Source organism: Canis lupus, chromosome 12 (assembly GCF_048164855.1).
Source record: "Canis lupus baileyi chromosome 12, mCanLup2.hap1, whole genome shotgun sequence".
In the NCBI taxonomy this organism is placed as follows: Eukaryota; Metazoa; Chordata; class Mammalia; order Carnivora; family Canidae; genus Canis; species Canis lupus.
In genome coordinates, this window is record NC_132849.1 from 45,793,053 (window position 1) to 45,809,707 (window position 16,655).

Consider the following 16,655-nt stretch of genomic DNA (forward strand, 5'->3'; position numbering starts at 1 on the left):
TTAAAAAAAAAAAAGAAAGAAAGAAAAAAACCTACTCACTGCTTCCTTGCCTCTGAGTGGTAACTCATCAGTCTGCTGCTGTGCATCCCGCCTTAGCTTCTGTCGGCATATATTCACGTATATGTCTTCGTGATGTCATTTGAGGAGTTTTGTTTCTATGTTGATAAGTGTGTGACTGTGAGTTAAATGACTTTATAAGTTTGAGTCTGTATTCTGTAACTCAAAATGTTTATCTGAAAGCATTCATTTGGGGCACCTGGCAGGCTCGGTTGATAGAGCGTTCAACTGTTGATCTCAGGGTTGTGAGTTCGAGCCCCATGTTAGGCACAGAGATTACTTAAAAGAAATATAGTCTTTAAAAAAAAAAAGAAAGCATTCATTCATTCATTCATTCACCCAACAACTGTTTATTAGTTGTTTACTGATCCCCAGGTAGCACTGCAGCAGGTGAGATGCAGCAGTGAACAAAACAATGACTCCTAGCCTCACAGACTTTACATTCTGGTGTGGGGGTTGGGCAGACAATGAGTAAGAAACAATATGTTACAGAACATGTTTGAAGGGGATTGTGCTATGGGGGAAACAGCAGGGCGAGGGAATAGATGTACAGGATATTCAAGAGAAGGGATTATTTGAGCAAAGGATTTGAGCAAGGGATTGCAGGGGGTGAGCAAGTGAGCTAGACAATATCCAGAGAAAGCTTTCCAGGCACAGGAACAGACTGTGCAAAGGCCCTTTGGCAGGAATGTCTTTGGTGTGTTCATGGGGCAGTGAGGCAGCCTGTGTGGCTGGAGGGGAATGAGCTGGGCAGAGTGTGGAGGAGACAAAGTAGGGTGCCGGCAGACATCAGTCAATGTGAAGACCTGGGCTTTTTATTGGCAGGGACATATTGTGATGGAGAGTGGTGAGTGGGTACGTTTCTGGGGGGGTATAAACACATGTACTTCTAAACGAAAGAGCACAGGTGTGTGCATGTGTGTATATATGTGTGTAGCTGACTCTCAGATTTGGCTCCCAGGACCATTCCCTTCCATCTGTTCCTATTTTGTGCCCCAGAAGATTTTCCTTTGAAAGCACATGCTGGGAGCTGGGAGCCCAGCTCTGTCTACCTGCCCACCTGCATCCCACCAGGTGTTCCTTTCCTCCTCAGCAATGTCAGAACAGAGGTAGACACTGATGAAGACAGACAATGCACTCTGCTCTGGCAGCTCTGTAAGACCCTTCGATGCCCTTGTCGTTAGCTGAGTGAGCCCCCTCACTTCCCCCACTCACTTAGTCTTGATTTCCATGTCATCATGGCTGGAGTGGCACATTTCACTGAAGCGGGACACAAAGAAGTCATAGCTCCGGTGATAGGATGGGGTGTCCTCTTCGATGTTGGCAAATTTCACAAACTACCCGGGAGGAGAGAAAGAAGTACAGGTGAGAAGTGACCCACTGTGCTCTTCACCTTCAGGCTCTAAGCTCTGGGCTCTGGGACTTGCAATCCCAAGGCCCCCTGCCCTAGAAAAGCCATGGGACAGACACATCCAGGAACCATGCATTCCAGGACTTGGCTCTAGTCTGCTTCCCACAGCATACCTGGTCTCCACACCTCTGTGGGTTCCAAATCCTGCTTTTCCTTCCTGTCTACACCACCAGACTGGACCCCTGGCCCTTTTAAGCCCTTCTCCGCTGAGATGAGCAGAGGATGGAACGGGTGAGGACACAGAGGGGACTCCCTTAAGCTCTGCCCCCCTTCCATTTCCAGAATTGCATCAAACACACAGAGGCTGGGAGGCAGTGAGGGGTCCAATGAAATAAGCAAAGCCATCATCAAACCATGTCTCAACACTTTAGAATGAATTCTGGGAACCAAGAACAAAATTGAAATTTAATTTAAAAATGTAAATCCGTTTTTTAAAAGATTTTATTTATTTATTTGAGAGAGCTAGAGAGCACAAGCAGTGGGGAAAGGCAGAAGCAGGCTCCCCGCTGAGTAGGAAGCCCCAGGGCTCAATCCCAGGACTCTGGGATCATGACCCTAGCCCAGGGCAGATGCTAAACCCACTGAGCCACCCAGGTGCCCCTAAAAATGTAATTCCATTTTATTGTTTAAAATATGAGTACAGTTGTAAAGTTTGCCGGTTCAGTGCTGTTAAGTCTTGCTCAGCATTATCAGCTGCTGAATTCCTTCTGCCACCCGGCTGCAAATTTGCAATTCTAAATAGGGACTTAATTTCAATGGAATCCCACGGAGAAGCAAGAATCACGGACTAAGTAGAGTTAAATAGCTAAAAATTAAGTATAATTCTTATAGGTTATTTTGTTTAATGTTACAAATTTAGTACTACAAACAACTCAAAAGATTACGCTTATAATAAAATCTATTCTCCATTATTCTATCTTGTATTGTTATTTAATTTTTGTAAACATTTGTTGGTTCTAAAAGGATATGCTATTATTTCTAAAAATTATCTAGTTAGTGCACTCATGATATTCATTATCAATTGCCAATCTGTTTCTCTAACGATTCAAAATTTGTTAAATTTTTCTGTATGACAATTAGCAACTTCCTTTTTTTTTTTTTTTTTATTAAAGATTTTGTTTATCGAGAGAGAGAGAGAGAGAGAGAGAGAGAGAGAGAGGAAGAGACAGGCAGAGGGAGAAGCAGGCTCCATGCAGGGAGCCCGACATGGGACTCCATCCCTGGACTCCAGGATCACGCCCTGAGCTGAAGGCAGGCACTAAACCGCTGAGCCACCCAGGGATCCCAATTAGCAACTTCCACCAACATTAATTATTCTTTCACTAATAAATATATATTTATTTTCTGCTGACTAATAGAATCTCAACATACAAAGCAGATAAGGAGGTCTTTCTTTCCAAGTTAACATCTAAAATGTATACATCTATTTGGAAGTGAATCTTCTGATATTAGCAATAAATCCAAAGGACACTGCTTGCATTATTGATGGGGTTCTGGAGAAGAGGCGTAACGGTAATTCATGTGATCATAAGATCATTGATTAGATATAAGTTCAGGAGTTCTAGAAACAACTATAAAGTCAGCCTTTGGCTATATGAACGTCTTAAGCCCACAAAAGGTTAGAACACGGACGGAGGCTGATACCCAGGCTAAAGTGAAGTTTGGGAGTACTGCTGCTCTTACCCACCAACAGGAAGTTTCCAGGCTGCACTCCCCTCCCCAGAAGCCTGGCGTGGTCAGGGCGTCCATCTACTCAAAGTGGACAGGCAGCTATTGGGGTTCCAGCTGCAGATCCACCTCTCAATGGCAGTGTGACTTTTGAGTGGGACATTTAACTTCTTTTATGGTTTGTTTTTCCCGCGTGTAAAATAAATACTGCAGTCATCATTCACTAAGATTCTTAATTTTTAAAAAAGATTTTTTAAAAATTTATTTCTTTGAGAGAGAGAGGGAGAGAGAGCAATTTCGCATGCATGAGCAGAAAGCAGGGCAGAGGGAGAAGCAGGCTCCCCGCTGAGCAGGAAGCCCAGCCCCAGGACTCTGGGATCATGAGTGCACCCCTTAATTTTTTTTAATACTGTATGTACCTTACATATGATGAGGCAGCTTAAAATAAGACAATCTGAGTGTATGCAAAAGAATATGCATTTAAAATAATTAAAACAAGACTGAAAAAAGAGACCATAATAAAGATGGAGAAATAGTCAACGAGTTTAGTCTCTAACATTTACTGACCGTGTAGACTCAGATGTGTATCAGGAGGATGAATGCCCAAACTTCATGTTCTCGGGTTGGGGAACTGGGGGCTAGCAACGAGGAACATGCAGAAGCTCATATATGTCAGGTACTACCCTAAGCATTTCACACACATCATCTCTTTTTTTTTTTTTTTTTTTTTTTACATCATCTCTTTTATCTTTAAGAATGACTCTAAGTGCTCCAGAGATTATGTACAATGGAGTCATGAGGCTTGGGAACCACGGAAATTTGCGTCAACAGCCCCAGACATGCTGAGTCACTCTGGGATGAAGCCCTGGGGTTTACCTTTTAGCACAGTCCCAGTAGTCTTGATGGGACAGTCTGCATTTGTGGATCGCTGCTAAGTCACTGACAGACAACCTGGCCTCCGGGCTTGTGCACACTGCCCCCCTCTCCCCACACGGACCCTTCTCTGAACCGATTCCTGACCTCTGTGCAACATGACGTCAAGTTCTCCTGCACTTTCAACTTTGACTTTCCTCTTCTTCTTCTTCTTAAGATTTTATTTATTCATGAGAGACACAAAGAGAGAGAGAGGCAGAGACACAGCAGAGGGAGAAGCAGGCTCCATGCAAGGAGCCCGATGCGGAACTCGATCCCAGGACCCTGGGATCACGTCCTGAGCCAAAGGCAGACGCTTAGCCACTGAGCCACCCAGGTCCCCTGACTTTCCTCTTCTAAGTGCCATGAAGCCATTAGCAGGACCGGCGGACGGTCAGGGGCATGGCCTGGGCGCTTGTTCACGCCCAGTGTCTGTTGAGACTGGCCATTCCCCACGCTGCCCAGGCTGCTAAGTATTTTTGACTAGTACCCACTGGCTGTAAGGTTAGAATTAAGATTACAATCAATTTTTAAAAACCAAAAATTCCATGACAGCCACTCTGGTAAAGCGGGATAGAACACATCCATGGGGATTCTTTTTCTACAACCAGGGGTGGCCTTTTTCTAGTTTCTTCTGAATCTATGCCAGTGGGGCCAGCCCCTCCTGCTAAGCACAGGAAACCGCCCTGATTTTTCTTGTCTGACTGTGTTCCTGGGTTTTCATTCTTCTGCACTTTTCTTCCCTGGAAAATTCGGTCTGAGTCTTCTCAGCTCAATCAGAGTTCTTCCATTTAAATGGACAATGGTCCCCTCTACACTACTGTAGTCACAGTTGGATGGCACCTCCTTGCTCTGCCTCTTGTCATCTGTGTGACTATGGACCAGCTGGGCAACTTCTGAGCCATGGTCTCCTCATCTGTGAATAGGGACACTAGGACCTATGTCACGGGGCAGTCACTGGGATTAAATGGGGCGGGAGGGGACGCTGAAGCAGGGTGACTAGCACAGTGCCTGGCACAGGGGAGGTACTCAGGAAACAGTGCTGTGGTGACCATGGTGCCAGTTGCCAGTTATGGTCTGGTCCATCAGCTCTAGGACCAGGCAGCATGACCCTCATCCTTTTCATGTCACCAACACAGGACTGGCTAGGCAATCAGAGGAACGCAGGTGGGAAGCATGGACCAGGCAGGCAACACACCTCAAATGCCTGGGGGTGTGGAGAGAAGGAAAATAGTTTTAGCCACCCTAAACTGAGGGTGGGAGTGATGACTGCAGTGGAGGGCAGGGAGGATGGAGGGTGATGGCCACGAACCCTGAGGCACCATTCAGGGACTGAAATCATTTAGTGCAATAGGGTGGGACAGAGCACAGCACAGAGGGGCAAGAGGGTGAGACTATGGGATAGCCAGCAGCCATCACTGCAAGGCCAGGGACAAATTAGTGGAACACTGGTTTTCTTCTCTTTAAAATGCATACATCATCTCCTAGGAATGTGAATAAAGTAGAGATAATTAAGAAAAGCTCCCCAGGTTCCTGAAATAACAGGAGCTCCATGAATCCAAGTTTCAATATTAGTAAGGTTCTTATTTCTAAGAGACTTAAGCTTTTTTATCAAGAGGTAGGGGAGGGGCAGAGGGAGAGGAAGAGAGAATCTTTTTTTTTTTTTAAGATTTTATTTATTTATAAGAGACACAGAGAGAGAGAGAGAGAGACAGAGACAGAGACAGAGACAGAGACACAGGCAGAGGGAGAAGCAAGCTCCATGCAGGGAGCCTGATGTGGGACTCCCGGGACTCTGGGATCATGCCCTGGGCTGAAGGCAGGCACTAAACCGCTGAGCCACCCAGGGATCCCCAGGAAGAGAGAATCTTAAGCAGGCTCCAGGCCCAGTGCTGAGCCTGATGCAGGGCTTGATCCCACGACCATGAGATCAGGACCTGAGTCAAAATCAAGAGTTGGAAGCTTAATTGACTGAGCCACCCAGGTGCCCCGAGGCTTAAACTTTTTATGATTCCTACAGGATTCGGCACCACACGATCATTGAGTGGAGCGCATGCTGGGGCAGCGTACAAATACATTCAAGACACCACTCAACAAATAGTGGTCTGGTCTTTACACATCTGTGACTCTGCTCATTTGTGCTTTCTCATCCCACCTGACCAAAAAAACAAATTTCAAATATGTTTGTAGTGAAGCTTGTTTGCCTTGGTTTAACTCATACCTTCTTCTGTTGGAAGTCCTCAAAATATTCAAAAGGCATGGGTCCTAGGAAAAGCTGTTTATAGAAAGGAATTGTATCAGGTGGAGCCACACAAAGCCCAGCCCATCTTGACTGCTGAAAGTGGAAGGCAGCGAAACGCAGAAGCAGCTAACACCCATATTCTAAGTTACAGCAACATTAAATATTTCTATGGCACCTGCAGCTCACACATCCTATTAGTTCCCTGGGGCTGCACCACACCGGCCTTTGCCTTCACGCTATCTCCTCTGCATCAAATCTCCTTTTGACTACCTCTTATCAGACTATTGTGACTGCATTGGACTCATCCAGGATAATCTCCCCATTTCATGATCCTTAGCTTAATCACATCTGCAGAGACCCTGTTTCCATATAAAGTGATGTTCACAGGTTCCAGGGACGGGCACATGGATAACTTTTGGGGGGCCTATTTTTCAGCCTACCAAAATATGCGTCACCTAATGTAATTTTTGGCAAACTGGCAAGTTTTTGCAGGATCTCTGTTGTTCCCATTGTGAAGATAAGGAAATTGAGGGAGCAAGTGAATTATTTTGGGTCATCCAGTGGTGACAGATAGAGTCGGGCCTCAAACTTGGAAATTCTGATACTCTGGTGCTCTTTGCCCTCCACCAGTGGGTTTTAAATTTTAATGTGCATTGGAATGACATGAGGGAGCTTGTGGAAAATGCAGACTTCTGAGTCACCCCAGGCCTGGTGAACTAGACTACCTGGGGAGTAGGGTCCAGGTATTTGCATTCTGAAGCGCCATCTCCCAGCCAACTTTTGCACAGGAGGTTCTGGGGCAGGGGTTGCAGACCCTATGTCCTTTGTCCCTTTACTGGCAAGCAGGACCAGTAGCTCTAGAGATGTTCCCAGTCCAGGCTTATGCAGGATGCTAGAAAATGTAGAAAAGGACATGAAGGTCAGCAAGGCTGGCTAGATGGCCATCTCCTTTGAAGACCACCTCTTTTGAATTGAAGTGGTTCAGAGTTAAACCAAGGATTGGATAGGTGACGGGGCCTTGGCTCCATTTCTGGGGCCCAGAACAGCCTCGGGGCAGGGGGTGCAATCATTTGAGGCTTTGGCTGTCAACTATTCTATTCCCATATTTGCCAGGACTCCTGCTCTGTTAGGAGGTCTGATGATAAGACTGCGCTTAACCCTATTCTGAATCTCCCATACAGAGAGTATGTGCCCTGTTTATTACATTATGGGTCATGCAAAATAGGTAACATTTTGTTATCAGGATATCTGAGCATCCCTAGGAACCCTTGGTGTGATAGCTTGATAGAAGGAGCTTCCCTCCCTCGAGTCCGAAAGTATGACTCCCCAGACATACCAGCAACAATGGCCTGGCCAGGGAGCATTGGCCTGTGGAGTCCCCCAGGGACACCTCCCAGAGAGCCCATTCCAAGCTGCTCCTGAGGCTTCTAGAGGTTGACAGGAATCTTTGGTGATCGTGATTCAGAGGGTCAAATCGGGGTGCTTCAGGGGGGCCCAGGTCAAGGCTCCACACCCACTGTGGAAGTCCATCAAGACCTTCCAGACATGGGGTTAGAACACTCCAGTTTCATAGTGAGTAAGGCCTCCGTTCCTTGTAAGAGAGACAGTTTAGTGTTACTGTTATAAGAAGGGGTCTGGAGCCAGACTGCATTTCTGAATCCCACCTCCTTCACTTATAAAGCTTATCTGCATGACCAGCCCATCCCAGGTGACAGCTGCAGCCTCATCCACCCCCCACCCCCCACCCCATGGCATTTTTGGCTTGCTAGGAACAACCCCTGGACTCCTACTGAGTGCATTTACCTGTGTGGCCAGTCAGTATTTTTTAAAATGCACAATACAGCAGGGACTTCCTGTCTGCTTCGCTCCCTTTATTGCGAATTCATACTTTACAAATTGGCTCTTGTTAAAATGCTACTTGCCTAATGAATAAGGTTGTGAAATAATAAAACTGGGTTTGTTTTTGGTTTCAGTTTTTTAAGATATAGTAATGATGAAGGTCTCCATAGCAACAAACTGAAGATTTGTGACATGTGACAGTGACATGTGACACTTCAAAGGCCCCAGGCACTGCTAGGGCCACCCTTTCAAGATCAAAGTTTCAGTCCTTTATACCCAACAAAGGGTGCCAGGCTTGCTGGAGCGGATCAGCCACCTTCGGTACAGGCAGGAGGGAGCCACAGTTATATGAATACTGAGGGTTACTAGGGCCTGAGTTAATAAAAGGAAAGTGATCTCCAAATATTGACATTGTAAAAACAGCTCTCCCCGGGGAGGGGAAAAATGGAAGCTGAGCTGGTTGGCCTCACTTCTGTGCTGAGAGTCTCCAAGCAGGAGTTAGCCTTTCTCTCTCGTACGGATGAGCATTCTGAGCCACACGACTTCCTGCCATCAACAACAGAACCGCAGTCTACAATGTTGAGCATGGAGAGAACCCCAACTTTCCCCTAGATCTAGGACTGCAGGCCGCCTCGCTGTGTTTACCTCTGCCAGGAGAAATGGGAACCACTTCTCAGCTTTGCTGAGATAGATCCTAGCTGGGAAGCAGATCCTGCAAACCGCATGGGTTGGACTGTAACACCCCCTGCCCCGTCCTCCAGCTGCTCTTGTTGATAGCAACTTCCAGAGAAACAGTTCCACTGTGATGTGATCATGTCCTGCCAATGCCAGCTGAGGCACGGTCATTCCCTAGACCTTCCGTTTTGCGAGATTCGTTGCAAAGCTGACATGGTTTCAGGGTCTCTCAGGAAAGCCTGGTCCTTGCCACTAGAGAGGGTGATCCCTCCAGCCCCGAGCAGCCCCACATACCAGCCCGGTAGACACAGACCCAGGAAAGCCCCAGCCGCCCCTGCTCTAGAATCCCCGTGGTGTGCTGGTGCTGACCCCTGTGACCTAAGCGGTACAACTGGCCTCACAACTCTGATTTGATCCGCCTGCAAGGAGCCCACTTCTGGCATGTGGGTTTCCAGCAGCGGTTCCTGCACTGGTGTTGGGTGGGGGAGCATTTTGAGTCAATAGTTGACAGTCAAAACCGCAAGAGCTGATGAATCGTCCAGGGGGAGTACATAGAGGGAGAAGATGAGGGCACCAACTGTGGAGACCACAGACATTTAGGGGCATGTAGAGGAAGAGAATCATTGCAGGAAACTATGTTCATTTCCGATTGCTGCTGCAATAAATCACCACAATTTAGTGGCATAAAACAATACAAATGTATTATCTTACGGTTCTGGAGATCAGAAATCTAAAACAGGTCTGCAAGGCTGTATGCCTTCTGGAGGCTCCAGGGGAGCATCTCCTTGCCTTTTTTAGCTTCCAGAAGCTACCACCTATGTCCTTTGGCTCACAGCCCCCTTTCTTCCATCTTCAAGGCCAGCAGAGTAGTATTTCAAATCTTTCTCTTTCCCTCTGCTTCCATCATCATTCACCTTCTGGACTCTGACCCTCCCGCCTCCCCGTCTATAAGCATCCCTGTGATTCCACCGGACCCACCTGGATAATCCAGGAGAATCTCTCTATCTCAAGATCCAAAACCTGATCATATCTGCAAAGTCCGTTTTGTCATTTAAGGTAACATTCATGGATCCCAGGGATTGGAATGTGGATATCCTTGGGGGGACCGTTTAGCCAACCACAGGAACTAAGGAGCATAAACCAGGTGGGAAGAGCTTGGCAATAGGGCCAGGAGGTTAAGAGAGCCCCAAGAAGGTTCAGTCAACAGGGAGATATGCCATTAAAGGCACAGCAGCTGAAAGACGAGTGGGGAATGGATTACTTGCCTGGTTCCCACTGATTGCTACTGGCAAAGACGAAAACGTGCTTTTAATAAGGAGAGAACTGGTGAACACCGCCCTAACCCAGGATGGCATCCATGAAAAAAGTGAGATCTCAGACATTTGTGGTCTGTCGTAATTGCAGTTTGCAAGAAGTATAGGCGACAGAAGAGCAAAAGACATGGTGCCACAAGCAATTAACCAGACAAACCCAGAATGCGGGGCCATTCCGCAGAGCAAATGACCTGGTCTCTCCAAAAAGTCAGTGTCGTGAAGAGCAAAGGTGGGCAGGAGAGGGCTGGCAACAGGCCAAGAGGCAGAGAAACAAAGTGAATGCATCATCCTTACTGAATTTGGATTTGACCAATTGCAACACAAGACAATTTAGGGACTCTTAGGGAAATTTTGGGCACTCAATCTGAAAAGAATATTAGGGAACAATTGTTCATTTTGTCAGGTGAGCTGAAGGTATTTTGTTGTTATGCAAAGCGTATTTTTTTCCCTGTGAGTTTGTTTATTGACTTTGTTTATGTTTATACTGGAAGAGACTTGGATTTACTTGTCCACTGAGGGAAGGGACCAGAGAAGGGATGCGATAGAGACCTGGAGGGACAAGAGAGAGAGAGAGAGAGAGAGAGGAGGAAGGCTCCTGACCAGATGGGAGTCTTCTGGAGAGGAAGATGAGGGAACCTCACCTATTTTCTTTGGATAGGAGAAGGCAAGGCCACCTCTGACACAGAGGAAGCCACTATGGGGAGGGAGTTTGGAAAATAGAAGGTTTTCGAAGAGACCACTGAGAGGGTGAGTGCAGGCAGTGGCCAAAAAATGGACCAACGAGCCACGCTGAAAGCCTGAATAAAATTGTGAAACATGTATTTGCAGAGGCCCCGACCCACACATTTTGTGGTTTTTGGATACACTTCTCTGAACCCGGCCATTCAGGTGGGGAGGGCAGTGTGGCCACAGGACCGGGAGGTGAGGGCAGGTGGAGAGCGGATGGCTCCCAGCAGGTCCAGGAGGGGGTCAAAGAAAGGGAGGACCAGTGGCAGGTGAACTCTGGAAAGAAAGGAAGGCATCCTGGAGGTGAGGTCTGGAAGGGGCCGGCGAGGACAGGACGGGAAGGACAGGACACAGGCAAGTCCCAGCCGGGAAATCTGCTTTCCTGGAGGCAGAGGGCTGGGGCGCCTGCAGGAGCCTGCATCCCTCCTGCTGGAGGAAGGAAGCCACCCTGCCACGCTGCACCTCAGTTGTCACCTAAAACACGGAAGGCCTCTGTGCCATTGACCTTGGGCTGCTTAGGACTGAAACTACGGTTTAAAAAATTTTAGGTAAAATTTACAAAACCTAAAGTTAACTTTTTTTTTAAAAGAAAAAAGAGATTTTATTTATTTGACACAGACAGAGCAAGCACAAGCAGGGGAAGCAGTAAAGGGAGAGGGAGAAGCAGGCTCCCCTCTAAGTAGGGAGCCCGACTCGGGGCTCTGTCCCAGGACAGAGCCAAAGACAGATGCTTTACGGAGCCACCCAGACACACTAAAGTTAACCCTCTTAAAGTGCACAATTCAGTACCATTTAGTACATTCACATTTTGCAGCAAAAGCATTTCATCATCCCCAGAGGAACCTCAGTACCCACGAAGAAGTCACCCCCGCTCCCCACTTCCCCAGACCTGGGAACTCACTACTCTGCTTTCTGTATCTGTGGATTTACCTAGATTGGACATCTCATCTAAACGGAATCACACACTGTGATCTTTTGGGTTGTTTCCATCTTCTGGCTATGGCAAGAGTGTTTCTGGGAACATCTGTGTCCAAGAATTTGTTTGAGTACCTGTTTTCGGTTCTTTGGGGTAGATCCCTAGGAAGGATTGCTGAGTCATGTGGTAATTCTATCTGCTTAACTTTGAGGAACCACTAAACTGCTTTCCACAGTGCCTATGCCATTTTACATTTCCACTAGCAATGTATGAGGGTTTCAATTTCTACACATTCTTGCCAACACTTGTCATTTATAGTTTTTTGTTTTTTGTTTTTTTTAAAGATTTATTTATGATAGACAGAGAGAGAGAGAGAGAGAGAGGCAGAGACACAGGAGGAGGGAGAAGCAAGCTCCATGCCGGGAGCCTGACGTGGGACTCGATCCCGGGACTCCAGGATCGGGCCCTGGGCCAAAGGTAGGCGCCAAACCGCTGAGCCACCCATGGATCCCAGTTTTTTGGTTTTTAAAAATTTTATAGCCATCCCAGTGGCTGGGAGATGGTATCTCACTGCAGTTTTGGCTTGTATTTCCCTCATGATTAGTGACGTTGAGCATCTTTTCATGTGTATCTTGGCCATTTGTGGATCTCCTTTGGAGAAATGTCTATTCAAATCCTGGACCATTTTGTTTTTAATTGGGTTTTCTGTTGTTTAGTTGTAAGAATTTATCATACATTCCAGTTGTTGGACCCTTATCAGATACATGATTTGTAAATATTTCCTCCCGTTCTGTGGTTGTCTTTTCACTTTCTTTTTTTTTTAATATTTTATTTTATTTTATTTTACTATGATAGTCACACACAGAGAGAGAGGCAGAGACATAGGCAGAGGGAGAAGCAGGCTCCATGCAGGGAGCCCGACGTGGGATTCGATCCCGGGTCTCCAGGATCGCGCCCTGGGCTGAAGGCAGGCGCCAAACCGCTGCGCCACCCAGGGATCCCCTGTCTTTTCACTTTCTTGACAGTGTCCATGGATGCACAAAATTTGATGAAGTTCATTTGTCTATTTTTTCTTTGTTGCTTCTGCTTTTGATGTTGTATCCAAGAACCCATTGCCAAATCCTAGATCGTGAAAACATAACCCTCTAGTTTCTTTTAGTGCGTCTATAGTTTCAGCTCTTACATTTAGGTCTTTGGTCTATGTTGAGTTAATTTTTGTATAGGTTGTGATGTAGGGACAAAAGTGCAAACTGTAATCCAGGAATCTTCTTAAGAGTTTACTGTTTGTATACATTAGGCTAATATACTGGATTGGTCATATGGGGGACCTTGGCATTTTCAGACTTAGTATTTTCAGTTTATCATTAGAGAGTGATTTCAAAAGGTCAGGACACATGATCACTTTACTGTCCCTGAGACACAAAGTCTGGGACCTCCACAGGCCTCCCCTAGGATTGTACTCATCAGGCAATGAGGCAGGTATGCAAATGCAAATCCTGGAAAAAGCAAAGTGAGCTTAGCTGGCTCTGGCTCCCCATTTTCTCCAGATTTCCCTGGTCACTTATCATCCTCCAAAATTCAGATATTCTCATTAAGGGCTTGAAAGTATCACAGAAATTTCTAAAAATTACACTTTACTGCATGCAGCGTGCAGGAGTGGTATTAGCAAATTTGGATTTTGTGGCAAGTCTCAGCACAATGTCATCCTGCTGGTGATCAAATACAACCTGGATGAATTTCTATGAGGGATGAAGGAAGGAAGGGAGGGAAGGAGGGAGGAACCCTGCACAGGGTGTTCCCTGCAGGGTGTCAGGGGTCCCCAGATCTGCTACTAGCATCAATGGGAAAATTCCTTTTCTCTTTCTTTCTCTTTCTCCCTCCTTCTGTGTCTTTCTGTTAATTTCCTAGCAGCAAAACCCTTTATCCAAATGAAAGTTGCAAACTTCCACACAGGATCCTTCTAGTCCTCCTCCCAGGAGACCTCAAAGCCCCCATGAAAACCTGTTGAAACTCTGAGGCTAGACCCTCTAGGACTACATCAAGTGTTAGCATGCTGACAGTTCTAAGATGATGAGGAGCAAAAGAACACTGTCCTAGGGGAGGCCTGTGGAGGTCCCAGGCTTTGTGAGCTTGAAAGAGCATCTGTTTCAGGGGCGCCACTAGCAAAAGCTGCCTCCAAAGCTGGGCTTTGAATCTATTGCATTTATTTGATTTACCTTACTCATAATCACCTGTCCTTATATAACCTTCATTGTGTGCAGTACAGGAATCATTAGCTGACTCACTGTTGCTGAGGCAGTGATTGGCTGTGATGGGGAATCTAGGAATCTGCAAGGCTGGAGCTAACAAAACCCCTACCCCGGGCCAGGACTTGCTGTGGGGAAAGATAGCTCTGGCTTCCGTGTCCCTCGGCGGGAGAGGCCCTCTGGATGCATGATGACTGGTTTATTTTCCATTCAGATGTTCTCTCCTAGGCTATAGTTTTCTTAAACAGGATAAATGAAACAGTATCTGGAGCTGTTGCCAGGGCAACCTGACACAGGGCTTCACCCTCAGCTACTGTATATGTATGTAATTTGTCAAAGGCAGCTGGCTTAAGGAGAGAGAAAAGGAAGGGAATAGTTGCTACTTGGGGTCCTTAAAATTAAATTTAAAGACTATCTTCTGGTTAAATCAACTTCTGTGGAACAAGAAAGCAGTTGTGATCCTTGCAATAAAAATTCAGAAAACTCAGGCCGGAAGGTTAAGAGGGCAAACGTTTAACTTTTCTTTTGTGAGATCTGTAAAATCGTTGCGTATCAGGGCTTTTAACACTGAGCTGCTTGAAGGCCTGGAGCTGAAAGCAATGCCCTGAAGGGGATGGAACAGTTAGATGGTGAGACACTGAAGGTGGGTGCCTGGGTGGCTCAGCGGTTGAGCATCTGCCTTCAACTTGGGTAGTGATCCCGGAGTCCTGGAATCAAGTCCCACATCGGGCGGGTCCCCGCAGGGAACCTGCTTCTCCTTCGGCCTATGTCTCTGCCTGTTTTTCTGTGTCTCTCTCATGAATAAATAAATAAAATCTTAAAAAAAAAAAAAAAAGACACTGAAGAAAGCCAGCAGGATATTCAGGTATATGTAGATAAATATGAAACGGGGAGTTCTTGACACATTTGATAACTCTTCTCTCCTCAAACCATAACCTCTCATGACTAACCACTTGTACAGAGACCAGCATTACAGAGCATTGCAAAGCTTGGACCAAGTTCAGTCAGCTCACAGTATGGATAAAAAGACTGGTCCATAAAAGATAGCCCACTCAAGGTTAGCCAGCTGGGCAAGGGCAGAACTAAGCCAGAAACACCGTTTCCTGCTTCCCCATGATCTTTCCACTAATCTGATGGCTCTTTCCTGTGCTTCTTTGAAAGAGGCACAAGCTGGACAGCTTTCAAAGTATGCCTCATGGAGCCTGGGGCCGAGCTGTGAGGGCATGGGCCATCCCCTGCCCTCAAAGGAATGGCTCCCTTTCCATCTATTTTTATATCCACTGGGGCCCCCACTTAAAATTATTTAAGGGGGGATCCCTGAGTGGCGCAGCGGTTTGGCGCCTGCCTTTGGCCCAGGGCGGGATCCTGGAGACCTGGGATGGAATCCCACGTCGGGCTCCCGGTGCATGGAGCCTGCTTCTCCCTCTGCCTGTGTCTCTGCCTCTCTCTCTCTCTCTCTGTGACTATCATAAATAAAAATAAAAATAAATAAAAATAAATAAAAATAAATAAAAAATAAAATTATTTAAGGGAAAAATCTTTACTAAAAAAAGTTTGAAGATCACCAGTCTAAAAAGATAAATTCAGTAGATCGTGGTGGTAGTTGTGCAACCTTGTGAACATATTAAAAACCTCTGAATCATATGCTTTACTATAGTTATCCGGTTTTTTTTAACATTTGTTTTATTTATTATATATTTATTTAAATTAAAAAAACTAAATAGCCCTTTATTCACACAAAGAGGGGCACTAAGATAAGAGGTGAGTGGTACTTAGGGTCAGGGACCAAATAGGAATGGAATAGAGCAAGGCTGAACCAGACATCCTCCATGCCCACCCCAACCTCCCCACTCCCAAGCCCCTGGGCAGCTCCTTACCGAATTGGTGCCAAGGATCTGTAGGTTGGGCTTCTCTGATTCCAGCAGTTTGGCCACCATCTTGAGGAAACTCTCTACAAAGAGGTTGATGCTCTGGCAGTGGCAGGCCATGAGCAACTGGTCCAGTGCCTCCATGGCGATGCACACGTACCTGGGGAAAGCAATACCATCACTGGGTCTCATGCTCATTCCACCCTCGTTGCATGACTGGGACGATCAGCATAGTGACCATATGGCCAGAATCTGGGTACTGAGGCTCTTCCAATAGGCTGCCAATGTCTGAATAGCCATTCCAACTAGTGCCTACTCCAGTCCAGCACCAAGAATCAGAAGGAACCAGAGCTGGAAGGGAGCTTGGAGACCAGCTCCCCCCTAGTCCCTCATTCTACAGATGAAGGACAGACGAAGTGTCCCATTTCATTAATAGACATAAGCAGAAAGGATTGATGCCTGGAAGAGCAAATTCTGAACCCAAACCCAATGAGATCAAAGAATTCCTTGATCTGAGGTCAGGAAGTGTTTGTTGAGCACCCACAGGAGAAACTCTGTCTTAGTGCAGGGATGTAAGGAAAGAGGAAGCCCTTTAAGTCAAGGAGCCTCAAGTTAGATGGACAAGATAAACACAAAGATATCTCCTGTAAAGGGAAAATAAGAAATGCTACAAGAAAATCATACAGGACATCCCAAAGAGTTCCACCGAAGGGTGATGGTTCCAGGGGGAGGAAGAGAAGAGCTGTAGGAAGGACGTTTGAAGAATCTGAGATGGGCTTGAA

The 16,655-nt window shown here is 46.4% G+C and overlaps 1 protein-coding gene and 1 long non-coding RNA gene across 4 annotated transcripts in view; one reads left to right on the plus strand and one right to left on the minus strand.

Moving 5' to 3' along the window:
* Positions 1-3,176, plus strand: part of LOC140601630 (uncharacterized) — a 10,674-nt gene extending 7,498 nt beyond the window's left edge. The window contains exon 3 of the long non-coding RNA XR_012004627.1: positions 2,581-3,176. This is a non-coding gene — a long non-coding RNA (uncharacterized lncRNA). The remainder of the gene's footprint in view (positions 1-2,580) is intronic.
* EFR3B (EFR3 homolog B) overlaps positions 1-16,655 on the minus strand; it is a 94,023-nt gene that overhangs the window by 28,177 nt on the left and 49,191 nt on the right. For all 3 annotated transcript variants that reach the window (XM_072770841.1, XM_072770840.1, XM_072770839.1), the window contains exons 4-5: positions 15,883-16,033; positions 1,273-1,394 (exon numbers count right to left, since the gene is read on the minus strand). In XM_072770841.1, the coding sequence (XP_072626942.1) occupies positions 1,273-1,394; positions 15,883-16,033 (273 nt within the window). The remainder of the gene's footprint in view (positions 1-1,272; positions 1,395-15,882; positions 16,034-16,655) is intronic.